Below are 21,471 nucleotides of genomic sequence, written 5' to 3'. Positions count from 1 at the left end.
ATGCCATTTGTATCATTCTCATTTAAAATTATTGCTACTCTGGCACTTACTTTTCATTTTTTTAAATCAGAATGTTTTTATGCATTTTTATCTCTATTATCTCTAGGAGTTCATGGGAGGGAAAAATAAATCTGCTATTCCTTCACCTTCACTAACAGGAGTTGTATTGCTGAGGCCTTTTTCTCTCTGTGCCTCAAAACCTAGTTTGTAGGCCACCGTCTCTGAGATCTCGGGAAGTGCTGTCCACTTCGAGCCCTGGCTCAGCTTCCTGTGAACAAGTCAGTGTCTTGGTAGCTTCTGTGTTTCCTGTGAATCTTTTATTCTGGTGTTCAAAGTATTTCTCTTAGTACTAATGCTTCGCTGAAAACATAAGAACTTGGTTCTGTGCTCAGGAAACATACATACACGTTTCCATTCAACGCCTTGGAGATGCCAAACAGTATCCTGAGACATCTTAATGTTTTTATTTCATCAAGTTTACGGAGATAGAAATAAGATTACCCTAAGAACCACCTCAGTAAATATTCTCTGGTCAGAGCTTCATGTTGTAGAAATTATTTTGCCGTAATATTAGAAGAACTTTTAAAACTATACCTCAGAATCTTATTTTTCAGTGATTACCTCACCATTTTTATTGTTATAGTCTTCCCTCTGTGTTGCAGTGGTGTAGTCCAATCTTTACAATCCGAGATGTCTGGGTGTTTTATTCACATTTTAAAGGGGTAGAGAGGTTATGTAAACCAATATTAGCTTTTAATTTTCATATAGACTTTTATCTCCTATATTTCTTGAAATCTAAAACCGTGAGTAGCTCTATGACTTGTTGAAAACTCTATGGGGTGTGGTACAATGTTAGGCCTGCAACATTACACTGCAATTTAATGTTGTCTACATAGTGAGATGTCACTTCGTGTCAAAGTAGACAAAAGAAAATTGACAGTAAAACAAATATACGCATAGCAAATCTAATTTTCTAGTTGATTTAACTTTTGAGTGTGTTCCCTGAAAGAGAAAAATGACCCCATTTCACTAATAAAATTTCCAAACGTTGGAATTTCACGTATTTAAAGGAAATTAAATGATACAGCAAAAAACAAAAAATAGTAAGACTTCAAGTTTTTTTAGAAGAGTTAATAATAATGAGAGACTTGAAGTTTAATGTAAATGTGCCCCAACTCACCTATGTTTTCCATGACATCCACATGTCCCTTTTTTAGAGGTTTCTCTTCTTGATATGTTCATTTAGCATTCTAGAGGGGATGTTTTTATGAGTAGATTTGTTACATTGTCTTACAGGCTGTATACTGTGTGTATATACAGGCTATATATAATAGTGTGAAAATATTTCTATTTCTAATTGATTTTATTTCCTTATCAAAAATTAAATTCTAGCCATTTTTTGGAAATTGTAAATTGCCATTTCATTGCTAAAAGTAGTTAAAATTGTCCAGGGATGAATTTCATACAGACAATGGAGGATAATTTACTTAAATTATACTCCATTGGCCAGTCACTACCCCTTTTTCCTTTCTTGTGTATATTTTGCTTCAAATTCAGTTATTTTTCAACTGTCTTCCCTGTAACTTTATTGAATAATAACAGAAAATAATTATACCTTTGTTTCCTCCAGTCCTCCTGCCTTATCCTGATTCATCATAATACTGAGAAGATAAAAATAAATTCTCTCTCAAGTTATAGTTTATTTTTAATTTTAAGCTGAAGGGCTAGCTCTTCTTTGTAACTTTATTTATCTAAAACAGTAGGTCTTGAACTTCTGACTAAGGGACAGTGAAGATTGAGATGGACACAGAAGCATTTGCCTAGAATTTTTTTAGTACCAAACATCTTAATTTACATTCAGACAGGTGAGAAACCCCTTATGCCTTTATTTATTGCAGAGCTATCGGTTATCACACCGTTGACATAAAAACCAGCTGGGAAGCTTAGGGGCTTTCTCCTATTGAACACGTTTGTATTTATACTGTCAGAGGTTCTGATTTTCGTTTGAATTTCAAGTCAGATATAGTCAGTGTATGGATTAACCCTCTTGTTTTCTTTATGTTTTTATAAAAATTAATTGGCATGCAACTATCTTCAATTAAATTATTTTCAGGATTTTATAAAATGTTTGTGCCATTTTGGAATAGAGTTTATATGAGAGCCCAGTATTCAAAAGTTGTACGCATCGTCAGAAGCTACGGGTCAGTAGGAAAAGTCCACTGTGTCTGAGAGACCAAAGTTAATTCGAGAGGGAGGGGGAACAAGCTAGCCGGTTAGGGAATGAGGCAGGACTTGTGGACTCAAGAAAGGGAAAGGAACAGAAAACTTTGTGTAAGGAAAAGCAGACGGCCTCAGATCACCTTCTGTGTGTTTCACACATGGAGGCTCCAGCTCAGTCCTTGTGATTTCACATTAACGCACATCCTCCTTGAGGAATGCAAGTCAGTGTCTAATCATGTGAAGGCAAAAGAAAATGTCACAGTGTCCAGGAAGTGGTTGCTTCTTTTAATTGGTATTTGTGTCATTTTAAAAATGCTTTGTTGAGGGGCTGACCCCGTGGCCGAGTGGTTAAGTTCGCGCGCTCTGCTTCAGCTGCCCAGGGTTTTGCCGGTTCAGATCCTGGGCACAGACATGGCACCTCTCGTCAGGCCATGCTGAGGCGGCATCCCACATGCCACAGCTAGAAGGACCCACAACTAAAAAAAATATACAACTATGTCCTGGGGGGCTTTGGGGAGAAAAAGGAAAAATAAAATCTTTTAAAAAAAAAAAAAAAAAAAGCTTCGTTGAGCCAGCCCTGACGCCTGGTGGTTCAAGTTCGCCATGCTCCACTTCAGCGGCCTGGGATCCGTTCCCGGGTGCAGAACCACACCGCTCGTCTGTCAGCAGCCGTGCTGTGGCAGCGGCTCACATAGAAGAGCTAGAACGACTTAGAACTAGATATACAACTATGTACTGGGACTCTGAGGAGGAAAAAAAAAGAGGAAAATTGGCAACAGAAGTCAGCTCAGGGCAAATCTTTCCCAGCAAAATAAATAAAAGAATGAATAAAAATGCTTCATTAGTAGACAAGATTGTGAAGGCTGTTGACATCTTGATCCTTGCCAGACATCATGCCTTTTGTGGGACTGTGCAGTGTGCTGTCACCATTCAATGAAAGGGGTCGTTGGTTGTGGTTCTCTAAAGGTTTAAAAGTGGTGTTAAAATGGGGATAAATTTAATATTCAAACAAAGAAGACAAATTAGATCCTTGTGTAATTTTAGCTGAAAACTTTAATTGGAACCTCTAAAACATAATTTCAGTTTTTTACGTGCTTTATATTTTATACCAAATTTTAGAAGCCTCACAGTTTCTGTTTGTTGTTTTTGCTTTTCGCAGATGGCCCATACCTTCAAATATTAGAGCAACCTAAACAGGTAAGAAGATTCAAGCGGTGGGACTTTCTCTTTCACTGTTAGATCCGTAAGTCTAACACTAATATTTCAAGCACCAAGTAATAGTAAATGAATTTTATGAAGGAAGTAGCTTACTTGGAAGATCAGCGCCCTGCCACATTATCTAACAACTTGATTCATCCATTTTACATTTCTCTTAGTCATTCTTCAAACTGCCGTGAGCCCCAGTATGCAGTTCTGTAAAACTTCAGTTAGTTGTAGATCCTTGATATCACATTGTGTCTAACAATTCTGCTTACCAGCCACTACCAGCAGAGGCACAGGCTGTCTGCAGTCACTGTCGTTCGCATGGAGACAGCACACACGCAGTCCACAGGCAGAGTTAGGTCCATCAGTGGTGTCCGTGCACCTGCAGCTCTCTTTAGCCTCCCTCCCTCCTTTAGTTACTCCAGGTTTTTTTGTTTTGTCTTTGGAACTTGTGCTCTGAGATTCTAAAAGTATCAGTGGAGGTGAAGTGTTGGAATGGGCAGTGGAGTTCTCTTGCCTCTGGTGTCAGCGTTAGACTCAGCCTCTTTGGGGTGAGGAGCGGAGCATTTCATCGTGTCAGGCCTTCCTCTTATCACTGGACTCTGTAGAGGATGCCTGGGAATTGAAGTGGCCTCCTCACCGTGCCCCACCTCTGTGGGTAAATTATTTATTGGAAATTGGATGGGACCAGTGCTATGAAAGAGGGGGAAGGAAAATCTGTAATATCTGCCTTAAGGAGATTTCAGTGATTAGGGGAGGGAAGTAATGGTATAGTCCTCCACAGAATGAGGACGGGATCAGTAAAGCTCTGAATGGGTGTGCTTACCAAAATGTCTGAGACTGAGGATATGCATTCCTGCTCTCCTGCAGTTATCTTACCCCACACCTTTCCTAAATGTTTTTAGCAGCTCAGGCGAGTGAGTGTAACACTTTTGCAATAACATTTAATAAATGCTAATTAAGTCAAGATCTTAAAGTGGTTATTATTGTTACTATAATCATGACATTATATATGTATTTGGATTTGGCCAACATGTAAAGGATGCAAATATCTTAACTATGAACAAATAGACTATCCTTTTAAGGTTGACCCTGGATAAAAGTTTGTGATGTGGGGACAAGAATGCCATGAGGTTTCAGGGCATTGTTCTAGATGCTTGCAGGTGGCACACCCTCACTCCACAGGCTGCCAACATGACTTTCCTGTGCTTCTGTCCAATTCTGTAGCAGTGACTTCTTACAAGAGGTACCAATTCTCTCAAAGACCCTCCCAGTGGAAGTTTATCCTCTAAAATTCTATGCAGTGCTCTGGCCTCCCGGAAAATTGTCTACCTTTTAAGATCGGGGTCCTCCATGAAACTGAGAAATCAACTAAAATTTATTTATCTGCATACCAGGCAAAGCATGTTTTTCAAATATCCGTCTTCATAAGTATAACACTACAATAAAAATTTTAAATGCAGCTCCTTATTATGGGTCCAACAGTCATAAGGAAAAATTGACATTTATGATTTACCTGAAGGGTTATGTAGTTCCAAGATTCACACTTTAATTTATTATATGGTGACGTGTAAAAGCTCATCTGAGTAAAACAATGTGTTTGTTTACCAAACTGATGTTATTTTGATGTCTGACTCCAGTGAAAGTAAGAAAGTTGTATTTAAGTCAGACTTTCTGACCGGATGGATACGGCCCTGCCTTTGAGGTCGATGACTCATTTTAAGCAAATGGAGTTACTGAGATGAATGGCTGTGGATTGGCAAACCTTTAATCTCAAAAATTTAGAATCAGAAACGTATCCAGACTATGCATTTGAAGATGTCCTATCTTCCTGAAAAACAATCCTAAATTTTCATCCTCAGTTAAAAATTCCTTTGCATAAAGCTTAGATACTCTTATGCAGCCATGAGTAATATCTGTTTTTCAAACTAAAAGCAAGCTATTAAGACTTATCTGTTTACTCATTCTATTTGATACCACTTCCAATTAGCTATAAAAGTATACATGTATATATTTCTCTGACTGTCTTAGAGGAATTTTGTGATTAAAGATAATGAATTACTTTATTAAATTTTTTAAAATAAAAGTTAGAAAAAGATTCTTTTTTCTTTGGGGTCTCTTTACCACAATTTTCCCCAGCTCTGACGGACATGAGTCATGGTATAGACTACTAATCTTTAAAGTATCCAGTTCTGTTGCATATTATTCAGTGCTAATTATCTCATACTGGTTAAAAACTGAAGTTGAGGGGCCGGCCCAGTGGCACAGTGGTTAAGTTCGCACATTCCTCTTCTCGGCAGCCTAGAGTTCGCCGGTTCGGATCCCTAGTGCTGACGTGGCTTATCAAGCCATGCTGTGGTAGGCGTCCCACGTATAAAGTAGAGGAAGATGGGCAGGGATGTTAGCTCAGGGCCAGGCTTCCTCAGCAAAAAGAGGAGGACTGGCAGTAGTTAGCTCAGGGCTAATCTTCCTCAAAAAAAAAAAAAAAAAAAAACTGAAGTTGTATTTAAATTGATTAGCAGTCAGGTAAGTCTCTAACTTTATGTTTAGCCAATTCTGGAGGCTAACTGTTGCACGTACTGTTGCTTTTTCATGCTTTTAGAAATTTTATTTAATTATTAAAAATAAGCCAACAGCCTTTGTCTACAAAAGGTATAGGGCTGAATTTGTAACTTATTTTTTAGTTTAAATTTTGAGAGACGCAAAACAGAGGAATTGCCCTTAAATGACTAACCTGACCTCGAAAGGCTTCCCTCCTGGTGTTAGGTTTGGAGGCTCCTGAGGAGCTGTGTGCGAGCTGCATTGGTTGCCACTTCCGTGAGCTGACCATCCACTCCTGACCCACGCGTCACTGAGGAACTTTCCTCCACCAGAGAGTTTACTTCAGGCTTTCCTCACCCCGTGAAACATGCTTTAGGACTGATTCTGTCTGGAAACCAGCGAGTTCTCAGAGAATATAGGGATGGGTCCAGCTGCTGACCAGAGATTTAAGTGGGTTCAGGGCTCTTGGACCACTGAGAGACTGTTTTGCAACACCCTACACGAAGCGTAATGAAATGTAGTGCAATCTAAGGAAGGCGAAATTTTACTTTGGTCCATTAGCTCAGAGCTGTGAAACCTGTGCGTTTGCTGGGCTTCACGGTTGTTATGAGTGTGCGAGCTGGAAGCCCCACCAGCACGTAGTGCACGTGTGGAGCTCCTGACGGCCTAGTGAGCCAGTACTGTTTATCTGAAGTGAGTCCTACGATAAAAATAAGTGAAAGGTGAGGATATTCCTTAAAGCAGGTTAACATATTCTTTTCACCAAAGGGTGAATTTTTAAAAAACCATCCGGTTAAGTGACTGTGTAATTATAAACTACTAACACTACCACAAATTGATTGGCATCATTATAAAGTTGAATCTTTTAAGAAATACACTGAAAGTTCCCTTAATATGATGATGAGACTCATTCTCATAACTGTCCTTGGTTTATCCAGTATGCACAATTATAATCATTAGCCTTGTAAATCATAAAATCTTAGGATGGAATGGACCTTGAGATGGTCTAGTCTAATCTCATTTGTGTAGATAAAAAAGCATAGAACTTAGATGTTTATCAGCCCACAGTAGTTCACATAGTAAAGACTTCCAGCTAACTCTTATTGATTTACTACATCTGTAAAATTCTTGAGTTAACAATATCTAAAGGGGCTCTCTGGTTTTGAATTCATTCAGGTCAGTTAATATATCAAGCTGGAGCTAGATAATCTCAATAATCATAAAATCAAAAATCTTATCTGCTAAACCGTTGAGAGAAGCTGGCCAGATGCGGAGTCTAGCGTAAGGTGTGTTTTACCATACTGACGTGATATTTTTACCAAGACGTCTCTGTACGCCCTCCTGAACCAGCTGTAATCAGAGTAGATAAAGGCGTTCCTTTACGCGGGAGTCAAGGAAGCGTAACTGGTTAACATGGCCAAGTTCAGAGCTTGGCAGCAGCAATTTGAGATGAGGAAGCTCCGGTTCAGACAAGCTGGAGCGGGCCGTCCTCCACATCTGCACGGCAGGAGAGGTCCCGCAGGTGAGGGGCCTGGCTCGTAAGCCACAGCTTAGCGCATAAATATCAATTAACATCAATGTTCGTAGTAAGATTATGGGAAAAGTGGTCCTTATTTAGAGAGCCCTCTTTCACACAAGAATTAAAGATTTGTATATGACTGTGTCCCTGTGATTTTTAGCAAGTGTTTCTCAAGCCTTGGTTCTGCTCGCCTTTGCAGAGAGGATTTCGTTTCCGTTATGTGTGTGAAGGCCCATCCCACGGTGGACTGCCCGGTGCGTCTAGTGAAAAGAACAAGAAGTCCTACCCTCAGGTCAAAGTAAGTTCGTGGTGTCCTCTGTGAATCTGGAAGGTCTGATTTCCCAGGAGCAAGAGAAAGCCAAGCTTTAAAGAGCTACAGTTTGCCTTTCCTCCGGAGCCAAAGTGTTCATATGCTTATTATAATTTTACCTAGAAATTTGTCTCTTAGCAATAGAAGTGACAGATTTTAAAACTCTGTTAATATTTCCATTTAGTAGACATTATTTCAGCATTAACAAACTTTTACTATTTCTTGAGCATCTTAAAGTTTTTTTAATTGTGCACTTTCTGAAACTTTAGTAAGGCTTTGAAAGAAGTGCTTGATATCAGCTCTTTGGAGATTTAGGGGAAATAAAACAGATGACTTGAACGTATGGATTAAATAGCATAACACTGAAGATCATGACTTCGGATCCAGTGTCTGTTACTAGCTGTGTGGCTTTGACTGCGTTATCTAACACTTCTAAACCTCCGTCCTCTCATGGGTGAAGGGCAGAAATGTTAAAGGTCTGTACTTCATGGAGTCCCTTAGAGATAAAATGAGGAAATGTGTGTAAGCGTTCCACAGAGAGCCTGCACGAGCCCTAGGCCTCTGCCTCAGCAAATGTGGTCACATGTGGCCGTCCTTGGAAAGCACTGCTTCGTGACGTGCCTGTGGTGTGCTTTGTCCATCCTTTTACACTTCTTCAGGTTCTTTTTCAGTTTATTAATTGAGAATGTCTTTCTCGAGTTAATTTGAGTTTTTTATTTACATTATGTGGTGTCATGGTTTAATAGACCGATTGATAATAGTTTTGCAGATAAGCCAGTCGACAATTGCAATGTCATCGTTTACAAAAATTTTTATTTGTTCAAGAATTCACAGCTTTGGCAGAAGGCTATCAACTCAGTCCTCACTAAGGTGTGTGTGCCCCTCAGGACGTGACGTACTTTTAGTCTAAGTCCTTTTGTTGGTTTGTTTTCGTGCATGGGTGAAGGGCGACAGGACAGACCTCAGTAAAATTGTGACGTCAGGGGAGTTTGTCTTTGGCTCCACCAGCCTTGCAAGCTGTTAACTGCCTCTTCATCATGCCCACTTCCAGGCCCAGGCCTTTCTAACTTCTTATCCCTGTTCCCAAACAAAAGACAAAGTGCTGTGATGTTATTCCTTACACTTTGAGGGAAACTCATCCATACTGGACAGTATTGGTGCTACCAATCGTATTCGCATTTTAAGTCTCCGAGCTCTCGAGTGGAGTGAGAGATGTTTTCCTGTGGAAGGTCATTAGGCACAGAAAATATGATGTGTTTAGCCCATGAGGCACACCAGAGTCTTACGGTGTCAAGTCCTTTAGAATCTGGATGAGGAAAGAGGAACAGCAGTACTATTGAACTCTCGAGTGGCATGTGTGCTGGGGGCGGGGACGTAGAGGATAGGACGTGGGAGGACAGTGAAAAGACAGGGCACAAAGAATTGTAACTCTGGAAAACAAGGGAAAGAGACACCCAGAGGCAAAGCGTCCTCAGATATTAGGAGTCAGATCCAGCACTTATCTTTTTAACATGTGTCTGTGTGTCATGTGTGTAAATATCATGTGTCTTTATGTGTATCCACTTGTGACAAGGATAATTGAAAGATACATGCTGTCAGCATTGACATTGATTGTAACTACTGAAGAATTAACATTAAGAGAAACACTGGGAGTTTTTTCTGGCCTGGCGCTGTACAAAAAATATAAATTGTGGTGTTTCATGAACTGTTTACTTCTGTTGTTCCGGTCTTTTTGGCGAGGTAACAATTCTTGATAGTAACAAATACATGGCATTAACTTTGTTGTAAATTTATTACTTAACAAAAAACTTTATCCATTTATTCTCAGTCTTGATACATCCTTCTCATGTAGTGGTTGCTGCCTCACATTTACAAAATAATTTAGAAATAAAAGAACTTAATGGGCATTAGATGTTCTTGTTGAATGATAGTTTCTATGTCAAGGAGTTCAATACTTAGTGGGAAATATGTGAACAACTGATGATAAAGGAAGTCAGAATATAAATGTGTAAGATTGACCATTATTAAACTTCAGCTGCAGCTTCATTATTTCATTGGGTTTATTCTTATTCGCCAATCATTTATTTTTTATTCGCTGATTCAGTATATATTTATTAAGCATTTAGTCCAGCTGTAAGAAAAGGAAGAACAGCTTAGAGAATCTGTTAGAACCTGCCGTTGTTCTCAGCCTGTCATCGTTCGCTGAGAGTTCAAACAGCTCTGCTGTTCCTACCAGTTAAAGGAAGTAATTTTACTTGTCTTAGAAGCTCTTAATTGGGATGGGGAGGAGGGAGAGAAAGATAACCATGAGGTATTGTTTCCAGAGCTCTTCTCCCAATATCGCTTTTAATAGCTTTTTTCATAAGGGATAGCCGAGGGTGACCTTTCAGTTTACAAAGGTAAACTTTTCCCTTTTCCCTGTAAAACTTCGGCAGAGGAAAGAATTGCTCTCGTGTCTGTGAGGATCTTTACATGCGTACGTGTCTTTTCTGCAGCAGTCACTGAGCGCCGCTCGGCGTGAGGCTGAGGGACGCGGTGGGACCAATGCACCTGGAGCAGGGTTTCTCAGACTCGGCACTGCTAACATTTGGGGCCCGAAAACTCTGTTGTGGGGGCTTCCCAGTGCATTGTACTAGATGCCAATAACATCCCTACAATTGTAACAACCAAAAGTATTTCCAGACATTGCCAGATGTCCCCTGGGAGACAAAATCACCCTGCTTGCGAATCGCTGATCTGGACGCCATGTCAGGTCAACCTTAACCTTTCTCTTTTGCATACTTTGCTACTATGAAGCTGTAGCACATAGGTTATATGGAATTGCTTAAGTTTATTGTTTTACAAACGTATTGTACTTTTCCTGATTATTGATAGATATTTATTTGTAAGATGATGCTCATGGTGACTGTAATTTCTTCTAGAATCTCTGAGCTAGCATACCTGGATATTAAGGAGAAAGGTAGAAAGGAAAAAAGAAAACATATCTTCAAGAGTCTGTATTCTAAGATGACTGCGTGTCTAAAAGTTAACCCAGGAGTTCTGTTGGCTCTGGGCTATAAACCGTTGCAGAAGAGAAAGTGAAAGTGAAGGCGGGTTCAGTCCAGGCTGTGAACTCGCAGAGCTGTGGTTTGTGAGCCATGGGAGCATCCGTGGACTGCTCCTCATCTCCCTTCTGCAAGGAGGTACAATGGAGAGGGCCCCATGCTTATCCTAGAATCAGTTGCTACGGGAACTCCATGGGGAAGGCATTTACATTTACCGCAAAGAAATGATTTTTCTGAGATTTACGTGTGCTACATATCTATTGAAGTACATTTGTCCGGGCTTAACAGTAAAATGTTACGGGCTCTGCCTCTTCCTCACCTACAGCCTCTTAGTCTCTCTCCCCTCCAGGCTCACTCCCTCTCCTCACATCCTGCCTCTGTGAGAGCACACGCTCCCTTGAGAGGCCCCTGCAAGGCTGATGTTCAGCGTGCACTCAGTCATATGCAGGCAGCAGCAGAGAGTTGGGGCCAACCCGAAAGCTGCTGGGGCCAGCTGTGGTTTGGGGCTGCAGACCCCAGGCTGTACTATAGAGCGTGTCAACATAAGCTGCTTGAGTTGCTCTCTTGCTGATTGTCCAAATATGATACTTCAAGTTAAATCATTTTTAAAAAAAACCAATGCTAGGAGTCTACCCCAATCCTTCTTCTACTGGAATTTTGTCCCGTGCTCAAAACCTGATTTCAGATAAGCTGGGTGTAGGCTCGGCTTAGACGTTGTCTCGCCGTGTCAAGATTATTTCTAGAACTCAGGCTACTGAACATGCTGACGCCCTGCATGTTTCTTTCACATCAGAGAATCCCATTTAGCTTTCTAGTGTCTTGCTGTGTAAGTCTTCACATTCTTTTTTAAAAATGGTTTTAGTTATAAAATATTTCAATCATATAGAATATTTAAAAACTGATATAACAGACACCATATACCACCACCTAGCTTTGACAGTAACATTTTACCATATTCGCTTCTGATTTCTCTCTCTTTCTGGCACTCGCTCTTTCTAAAATGAAACATGGTTACAGCTAAAACCCACCCATCCATCACTTTTTCCTTCTTCATAGGTAAACCACTATTCTGAACTTTCATTCTCTGATATGTTTTAATATTTTTTACTGCAAAACTATGGTTCCATAAGTACTGGCATTTTCAAGAAAATTAATTTTTATTGGCTTCAACCGAAATTGTCTGTTACACACGATGGCTTCTTTTCAGGGCAAAGAGTTAAAACTGGGCTCCACTGAAGATGGTGTTCCCTTTGATCCTGTTCATTCTTCTTCGTCATGTATATAAAATTTACTCATCACTAGGCAGAGTGTATTCTGACTCTCACAGCAAAACAGAAATAATATTCAGAGAAAAATCTAGGGAAAGTAAATATGCAGACTAACTGTATGTCTTGCCCTTTTTAAAGAAAAGCTTTCCTGTTGTTAAACATTTAATAACCCATTGTACTGTCCGTAAAGTTTCCTAAGTTCTGATTTCATCATGGAGCTCCTAATGGAAGAGGCTGGCAGAAAAGCACAAGTACCTTCCTCGAGGCCAAGCTTGTCCCTGCCTGTTTTTGACTCAGCAAGGAGTGCCGGGGAAGGCTCATTTCCCTCTTTTTCCCGAAAGTTATGCATGAGATTTTTATTAATCAGACTGCCTTCCTCTTCACAGAGGTGGAAAGATGCCAAGAGGAGCAGCCCCGTGGGGCTTCAGAAACCCTCGCTGCTTCTCTCCCAGAGTGGCCGGAGGGCAGCCGTCCTCTGAGAGCCCACTCTATGCCAAGCAGAAATCAGCATTAGTGACCTTTGCTCTAAAATACAAATAGCCTACCAGTTGGTGTTCTTATTTTCTCTTTAGTTATAAATATCAAATGCAGTGACTACAACTTGAAACATAGCTGATATGAGTGTAACTATTTTTAATCAAATGTTTCCTAAAAGCTGGTTCTCACGTATGTTTTCTTTCCTGAGTGTTTTATGTTGAACAGAAGCCATGTGTTGAAATGTTTAGGTCAACAACAGCTTTTTGTTGCCCCCCCCCCCCCAACAATTGATGTATTTCTTTTTTTGTCTCCACTCTTGGTGCCTCTCACTTAAAAATCCTAAATGTTAAGTTTCTGTCAAGGTCAAATAAAGACTGGCTGATGTGCTGTGGCGTTTCAGGATATCACATACGCTTGCATAACTTCCCTTTCTTTTGCATAGACTTGTCTGATTCGGGAGGTTTGCCATTTTAAGGATCTAGTTGTAATACTAATTTTGAATAATTTAATCAGGCTCAATTACTAAAAATAACAGGGAAGAAAATCATCAATAATCAGTTAGGTGTGCATGTAGAACCCAGTTCCTGGCATTTATTAAAATTTCATCAATACCGCTAAGCTGTTCACTATCGGCATATGTTCATAAGGGAAAATAACCATATGCCCTCCGTACGGAGCCCTGTGCTGTGGGTACTGAAGAGAAGGGCTTTGTAACCTGCATCCCTTTTGGTGGTTTCAGAGGGATTTTGGACTTCCGAATTTATATGCAGAAATTTATGTGTATGTATGTACATTTTTCTGGGGAGATAAGTATAACTTTTCATCAGATTTTCAAAAAGAAGGACACAAACATGGTTAAGAACCAACACCTCGTAGAGTATGTATCACTTTAGCTTTTTGACAGCACCTAATTAAAAGACTGGTGCATATATATGTGTAGTGTCTTTTTAAATTTTTCCTTTTATTTTTCTACTTTTTAATTTTATATTTACATTTTTGCATTTTTTATCCGTTTTAAGTGAGTTGAAGTATTTCAGGTTGCTCAACCCAAAACCCAAGAAAGCTCCCCTTCACTTTGGATATTGGTGGAAAAGAGGGGAAACTTAGTATCAATAGCCAAAAAAGATGACTAGACTTCACTGCCTTTCCTCTCTTGCTCTTCCGTAGAGATGCTGATTAAGCACAAAGGTAGTGTTAGGGATTGAAGCCGAAAGAAAGAAAACAATTCATTTTACAGATATTCGTTGAGCACCATGTGTCAGGTCCCGCTCTAGGCAGACCCACGGAACTCCCTCCCAGGTGTAACCACACTCTGGACTTGCAGAAAATGTTTCCTTCAAGTAGTTCAGAAATTTTGCATTTGTCCCCTGGAACAAAATATCACCTTGTAGAATGTTTGGGGTTTTTTTTTTTTTCTGCTTTATCTCCCCAAACCCCCTCTGTACACAGTTGTGTATCTTAGTTGCAGGTCCTTCTAGTTGTGGGATGTGGGACGCCGCCTCAACGTGGCCTGACGAGCGGTGCCATGTCCGCGCCCAGGATCCGAACCCTGGGCCGTCGCAGTGGAGCGCGGGAACTTAACCACTCAGCCATGGAGCCGGCCCCTAGAATGTTTTTTAAAATAGCCCTCTAAATTCGGTCGGTCTATGTATTCATAGTCTCCATTATGAACTAGAGGACACTTCTAGCACAGATTATAGCTGTGAAGTTTAGCCCTTAGAAATTGTTAGGATGACCACAGCCTCCTTGAATTTACGGATTGTCTGAATTTTAAGTTTTATTTTGGTTGGTCCCGGCTTGGTGACCTTCCTCTGTTGGTCATCCCCATTCTTCTCCCCTCTGCTCTTCCTTAAGTACGTGATTGCTCTTGGGACCATTGTTCAGTCTGAAGCAAATCTCTAGTGCCTTCTTCTAGTCCAAGTGGTCTCAGTCTGAAGATTAGACAGTGTCTCCCCATTTCATTCAGGAGTTCAAGTCTCATCGAGTCACAGACTGGTAATTCTTCTTGATGAGGTGAGACTATACAGAAATACTACAGCCCTGGACATGGAACAGCTCCTCCTCCACGTCAAGCTGTTTTTCCACCTGTCAGCAGGTCTGAAGGGGAGGCTGCAAACTATCCTGCGGTCTCAGCCTCTCCCCCTCCTCCAGGTGGATTCCAGATCAGAATCATCTAGTCTGCACTGACCTGTCTGAGGTCTCATGAGGGTGGACTGGAAGGTTCCTGTACACTTTTACAGCCAGTACCTCTCACCTTTAGGTCCCCATCCATCCTACGGACTGAGTATAAGAATGGCTTACTGTGCTTACTTATATCATCTCATTTAATCATTACAACAATCCATTGAGGTAGGCTCTGTGATCCTCCCTTGATAAATGAGAGGAAATTGAAGCCTGGCGAAGTTAAGCAGTTTACCCTGGGTTTCACAGCCTTTCCGGGGTGGATCCTGAGACTTCAGTTCAGGCAATGTGCTTTAAGAGACCACACTCTTAATCATCATGGGCTACTCCTATTAATTACCATAATATTATGGGTCTGTCTCTACTTGTAGGAGTCCTTTAAATCTATGGTTCTTGATCATGGATGTGTGTCAGAATCACCCGAGAATATTCAAACCACAAAGATGCCTGGGACCCACTCCCCACACGCTGAATCACAGGGGGACGTTTAGCCAATCTGGGATTCTGTGATAATTTCTAAGGACTCATGTCATATAATGACAAGATACAATAACAGAGGAATGAATAGGCAACTCATAGTCTAACTATTGAATATAATATTATGCCACTGTTTTAAGAAAATAACCATGAAGATGTGGAAAACTGCTTATGACCTAATGTTAAGAAAAAAGTAGGACTCCAAGTTAAAAATATAATTACTGAAATGGTTTAACTCAGTGAATGAGTTAAAATCAAGATTAGAGACAGTAGAAGAAAGAGTTATCAAATTAGAGAATAGATCTGAAGTAATTTCCTGGAATGTAGCACAGAGAGAAAACTTGGAAGAAAGGATGAGATACAGGGCACGAGATGAAGAGTGTCGGGTGTCTAATTGAAGTCCTGAAGGAAGTAATAAAGCTGCAGATTTCTGCTGCTGCACCTAGAGATTCTAGGTCTGGGGTGAGGGTCAGGTGGCTTGTGGACCACACTTGTAGGTTTTCAGGCGTTGGCGCTGAGCTCAGTTAGTTCAGGGCTGGGCGTGATGTTGGTTCCCGTTTGGCCTCTTATTAGCAATGTTGCTTCACTTGGCCCAGTCTCAGTTCTTCATCTGTAAAGCTGAGATAAATGGTACCCGCTTCATAGGATGTACAAATGGTGGTATTCAGTGCATGGCACATAGTAAGCACTTAAAAATGATAGTTGCTTCTATTTTTATATACCCAAATACACTAATTTTGGTATCAAATGGCAGCTTTTCTGATTGGTTTATGGAATCCTGGAGCTACACAGAAGCTTCACCAGTCCACTAGTTTATTTTCAGCACAGCCTCATCAATTAGTATTGCCTCCACTGTGTTTACACCGTGTCCTTCCTTCTATTTGGGTTATTAAGGTAGGAGATTGAAAACAGATGCTTTGCCAAAAGCTTACTTTTGGATGTAACACATGATTTCTTATGCAAATCTTATAGGTAGCAGGAGGCCAGAAAGGAATTTATTCAATTTTTGTTAGACTCCTTAATTTTATCTCTTAGGCACTATGCATTTACTAATTTGCACGAGTATTGTGTTAGTTTCCTAAGGCTGCCATAACAACTTACCACAAACTGGGTGGTTTAAAGTAACCAAAATTTATCTTCTCATAGTCCTGGAGGCTAGAAGTCCAAGATCTTGTTGTCAGCTGGGCCCTGCTCCCTCTGAAGGCCCTAGGGAAGAATCCTTCCGTGCCTCTTTCCAGCTTCTAATGGGTACTGGCAATCCTCACACTCCTTGGCTCGCAGCTGCATCATTCCAGTTTCTGTCTGTGTCTTCCTAGGCTGTCTTCCCTCTGTCTCTCTCTCTCTGAATCTCCCTACTTTCTATTATTAAGACACCAGTTATTGTTTATAGGGCCCACCACAACCCACTTTGACCTCGTCTTACTTAATTATTACATCTGCAAAGACCCCATTTCCAAATAAGGTCACATTTTGAGGTTCTGGGTGGATATGAATTTTGGGGGGACTCTATTCAGCCCATTACAAGTATATTAAGGCATTAAGCTTATAAACCAGTGGTCCTGAAGGTGTGAAATAATGACTGTTTTAGCTGCATGATGCACTCAGAAAGACATTTACATGTATCCATGGTGTTCCCTTACGTATCATTATTATGTATTCACAAAGTAGTAGAAAATCTTTCAATTTGGAGAAGTTTGCCAGTATTTTGAATAATTTATTTAAGAAAGTAATTCCTATGATATTTCCCCATTGAGTGGATGATAGGCCTTAAATACAGTGGTATGCTAGTAAATGACTAACAACTGGCTCTCCAGGAAACAAAACAAAACCCTGAATTGTTGTATTTGTCAATTTCCTTGACATAATTATTCCTACTGTGCTCAGTTTCAAGCTGTCAAGTGAAATCAGCTGGCTTGCAAAATTCTGAAATTTAACAGTCAACTTTTGTGAGCTGGTCAAGCCAACTCCAGCATCCCATGAGATTCCATAAAGGAAACGGATATAAGATCACATCCTAGATGTTAACCAACACTGAGCACTAGTCAGATGGAGAAAAGATAAGAAGTTGCTTCATGTAAGGTTCTTTAGTCACACGTTACATAAGACCAGGGAGTTTGCAGGCTCTGAGTGGAGCTGGGACGTTGCTGACGTGGAGACATCTGTCGCGTAGAGGAGTGAGCTTGAGCTGTGGTTCAGTGAGCGAATACCATACTGGAGAGCAACAGCTAGATCTGCCTTGAGATTTTGCTACTTACAGATGGTGTGATCTTCGACAGGTCGCCTAGTCTCTTCCAACTTTATTTTCCTCGTTTATAAGATGAAAATAAAAATACCTACCTCTCAGGAACAGTATTAAGATTAAGTGAAGTAATTGACATAACAGCACCTCGTGCAGCCCCTGGCACATCTATAGCATTAAATGTTCATTCAAAACATGTTTATGTTTTTAATAAAAAATCATGAAAAATGCCTGTAGTGTGATTGTCCGCTCCATGAGGAGCTTTTTTTCTGTTTTGTTTACTGCTCTATTTCCAGCACCTGTATAATAACAGTCATGTGTTGCTTAACGACAGGAATGTGCTCCGAGACATGCGTCGTTAGGCGATTTCATCATCGTGTGAACGTCACAGAGTACACTTACACAAACCTAGATGGTACAGCCTCCTCCAGACCTAGGCTGTGTGTTACTAATCTTACGGGACCACCACTGTATGTGCGATCCATGGTTGACAGAAATGTTATATGGTGCATGACTGTATATGGTATATAGTAGGTGACCAATAATTATTTGCATGATCAATGAATGATCAGTGTGCAGGAAATGCTAGAATCATCTTCCCAAAAGAAGCACTGGTGCTATCATGATATAGCTAAAGAAGAGGCAGATATTGTCATATAATAATAACAGGCTGTTACTGGAAACAGTGAGAGTCCAGCTGGGCTTCACGCCGCCCCTGCAGCTGCTGCCACGTCTTGCTCTTCCCATCCCACCAACCTTCTTTTCCGTTCCTCCTCTGTGTCACTTGGCTAGGAATCAGGTGATCCATGTGCTAGTCCCAGGGAATTGGGACACCATAACTTAGACCTTAGGCATGTCACCAGACCTTTCTGGGTTGAAATGGCCATTTTCTGCCTCCGTTTCTCTATGCATTGGAATCTTTCCATGGCAAGTGAAAGAAAAACCAACTAAAACTCAGCAAAAATGGAAATTGATTTGTTTAAAAATCTGAAAAGTCCAAAGGAAGAGCTGACTAGCTTCAAACTCTACTGGATTCAGAGCTGACACTATACCATTTGGCTTGTCTCCCAGCTCTGTCTTCTGTCGTGTAGGCTCCCATCTCCATCTCTAGAAGGCAGCCCTGGCAGCAGCTCCAGCCTCACTCTGCTAGGGCCCTGCGTCCTCCTGCAGAGAGGGCTCTCCCGGAAGCCACAACGGAGGCTTCAGAGGCCCCAGACGGACCTCACTGGTCCACATTGCTTCACGGCCACCCCTGGAGGTAACACTGGGGACTTGGAATGGGAGACAGAGTGACCGTGTTAACAGCCATTCCCAAGCGCCACCTCTGGATCTGGCAGTCGGTTTAGCTGCACCACAAACGTGTGCACTGAATGGGCTGCGTGGGTCCCCAAGCAAAAAATATGAGTACTGGCAAAATTCAAAGAGGGAGCAAAAATAATGAACATCAGCTAATTTCTCAACCCACGGCAGCCTAAGACTTCGAAAGCCCTTCGTTACTGAACTGTGTGACCCTCTGTACTCCCTCTAGAGGTCTCGTCTGTGTGCCATTCCCATTGTTTTATTTTTTGAAATGTAAGAACTAGTTTTTTATTTATTTAAAAGTATCACATGCATTTAATACAAATTCAAGTAATACAAGACATACCTCTGGGGAAAGTGTTTCCCTGCTGTCCAGACCCTTCCCCTCCCCAGAGAGGGGCACTGTGACAGCTTTCTTGAGTAGGCTTCCAAAATATTCCACGCGTGTACAAGCCTGTGTGTGTATGTTTGTGTGTGCAAGCACGTGTATTTATACATCCAGATACATAGAAAACATAAACTATAAATTATATGCATTTATACATACACACATATTCTATTAATCTATAAAATACTCTGCCCCTTGCTTTTTTCTCTTAATGAACTTTGTACGACATTCCTCAGCACCTTCTAGACCTCTAGGGAAATGATACGGCAGAATGATTAATAGCAGACTCTAGAGCAACTACCCTGTGTTCAAATCCACCTCCGTCTTTTGTTAGCTGTGTAGCTTGGACAAGTTGGTTAACCTCTCTGTGCCTGTCTAACAGGGGAAAAAAATAGCACCTACCTCACAGGGTTGTTGGGAAGATTCAGATGAGTTCGTATGTGTGAAGAGCGGGACCTGGCCCAAGGTCAGTGCTCTGTGCGGGTCAGGTTTGGGTGTCTGCCTTAGTGTTTGTACGGTGGTAGTGCCTTCCACCGCTCCCGGGCCGCTTCCTGTTGCTGCTTCTGTGCATACCATCTTTCGTAGCCTCTGATTCCGTCTCCTTTCCTTTCTTCTATCAAAAACAAGCTCGAAAAGCCTACCTTGATAATCTTACTTGATCACAATTTCTCCCTTACACTAAAGTCTTTATATTTTTAAAATGTGTTTTGTCCCTGAGTTTCCTTTTAATTGCCATGAAGTTTTCTTTTTATAAATGTTCTTCATTTCTTGTGAATTGTGGGGAGGTTTTGTCCTGACTTTATTTTCAGCTCCTCATCATATGGTTTGTTTCCTGTTTAGTTTGCTGACTTGTTTTTCAGTGTGGTCACTCCTCCAGAAGGTTGGCCGTGATCTGCCCTCATTTACCCGCCTGCGTTCAGCCCCCGAGACCTTTGCGTGTCTCTCTCACTGCACCTCATGTTTCACACTTACTCGCCTGCGTGCCTGTCTCCCCATCTCTCGACTTTATTTCTTGAGGGCAGACACGGTGTCTTATTCTTCATTATACATTGTCCTGCTGGTTGAGGTACAATAAATATATGCTGAATTAAACTGAATTCTTTTTCATTCTTTGGGCCCTCAATTGTTGCTCACTAATTAGAAATAGAAGTAACAAAGAAAGTGTTAACTTGTTTAACTAGTTAAAAAATGCGTAACCAGTTAAAACTTGACCAAGAACAGTTTCTCTTTCTCCATTTCTTCCCTCTTATGGCTTAAAGTAGCATATATATGCTGATGACTCCAAAATTCTTTTCTCCAGCCTAGACTTCTCTGAAATCCAGGCTCCAGGCTTAGCTGCTTGGTTGGTGTATCATTTGAATGTCTGGTAGACATACACGTCCAAACTGAATTTTATTTTATTTATTTTTTATTTTTTTTTAAAGATTGGCACCTGGGCTAATAACTGTTGCCAATCTTTCTTTTTTTTTTTCTGCTTTATCTCCCCAAATCCCCCCCTGTACACAGTTGTATATCTTAGCTGCAGGTCCCTCTAGTTGTGGGATGTGGGACGCCGCCTCAACGTGGCCTGACGAGCGGTGCCGAGCCCTGGGCCGCCGCAGTGGAGCGCGCGAACTTAACCACTCGGCCACGGAGCCGGCCCCAAGCTGGATTTTACATTCTCCCAATCCATCTGCTCCTCCTAATATCTTTCCCTTCTCAGAAAATGGCAGTCCTGTTCTTCCAGTTGCTCACGCCAAAAACCTTGGAGTTATGCTGAACTCCTCTCTCCCTCTCACACCCCACATCCAATCCATCAGGTGCTCTTGTTGGCGGTGCCGTCACGATTTATCCAGGATCCCATCACGCATCACCACCTCCCCTGCTGCCACCCTGGGACAAGCCACCATCCTCAGCATCTTTTCCCAATGGTTTTAGCATCTATGGATGATTCTTTCCTGAATCAATTACTATTAGTAATTAATGATTATAAATCTGTCATTTTCTGTTTATGTCATTCCGTTTACTTTTTTTAGTTGGAATTCTTCTGTTACAAAAAAGAGCTTTCTCTTTACTTTCCTTTAAAAGCTTTTTTCTTTTTCCTTTGGTGAGGAAGATTGGCCCTGAACGAACATCTGTGTTGCCAATCTTGCTCTTTTTGCTTGAGGAAGATTGTCACTGAGCTAAGATCTGTGCCAGTCTTCCTCTATTTTATGTGGGCTGCCACCACAGCATGGCTTGATGAGTGGTGCTAGGTCCACGCCTGGGATCTGAACCTGCGAACCTGAGGCCGCTGAGGTGGAGCACACAAACTTAACCACTACAC

The 21,471-nt window shown here is 41.2% G+C and overlaps 1 protein-coding gene across 2 annotated transcripts in view; it reads left to right on the top strand.

Moving 5' to 3' along the window:
* NFKB1 (nuclear factor kappa B subunit 1) overlaps window positions 1–21,471 on the top strand; it is a 113,005-nt gene that overhangs the window by 27,787 nt on the left and 63,747 nt on the right. For both annotated transcript variants that reach the window (XM_044766391.2, XM_044766389.2), the window contains exons 4-5: window positions 3,380–3,417; window positions 7,683–7,781. In XM_044766391.2, the coding sequence (XP_044622326.1) occupies window positions 3,380–3,417; window positions 7,683–7,781 (137 nt within the window). The remainder of the gene's footprint in view (window positions 1–3,379; window positions 3,418–7,682; window positions 7,782–21,471) is intronic.

This window comes from Equus asinus, chromosome 3 (assembly GCF_041296235.1).
Source record: "Equus asinus isolate D_3611 breed Donkey chromosome 3, EquAss-T2T_v2, whole genome shotgun sequence".
NCBI classification, from domain to species: Eukaryota; Metazoa; Chordata; class Mammalia; order Perissodactyla; family Equidae; genus Equus; species Equus asinus.
Note: the sequence above shows the minus strand (reverse complement) of the source record. Positions and strands in the feature narration are given on the sequence as shown.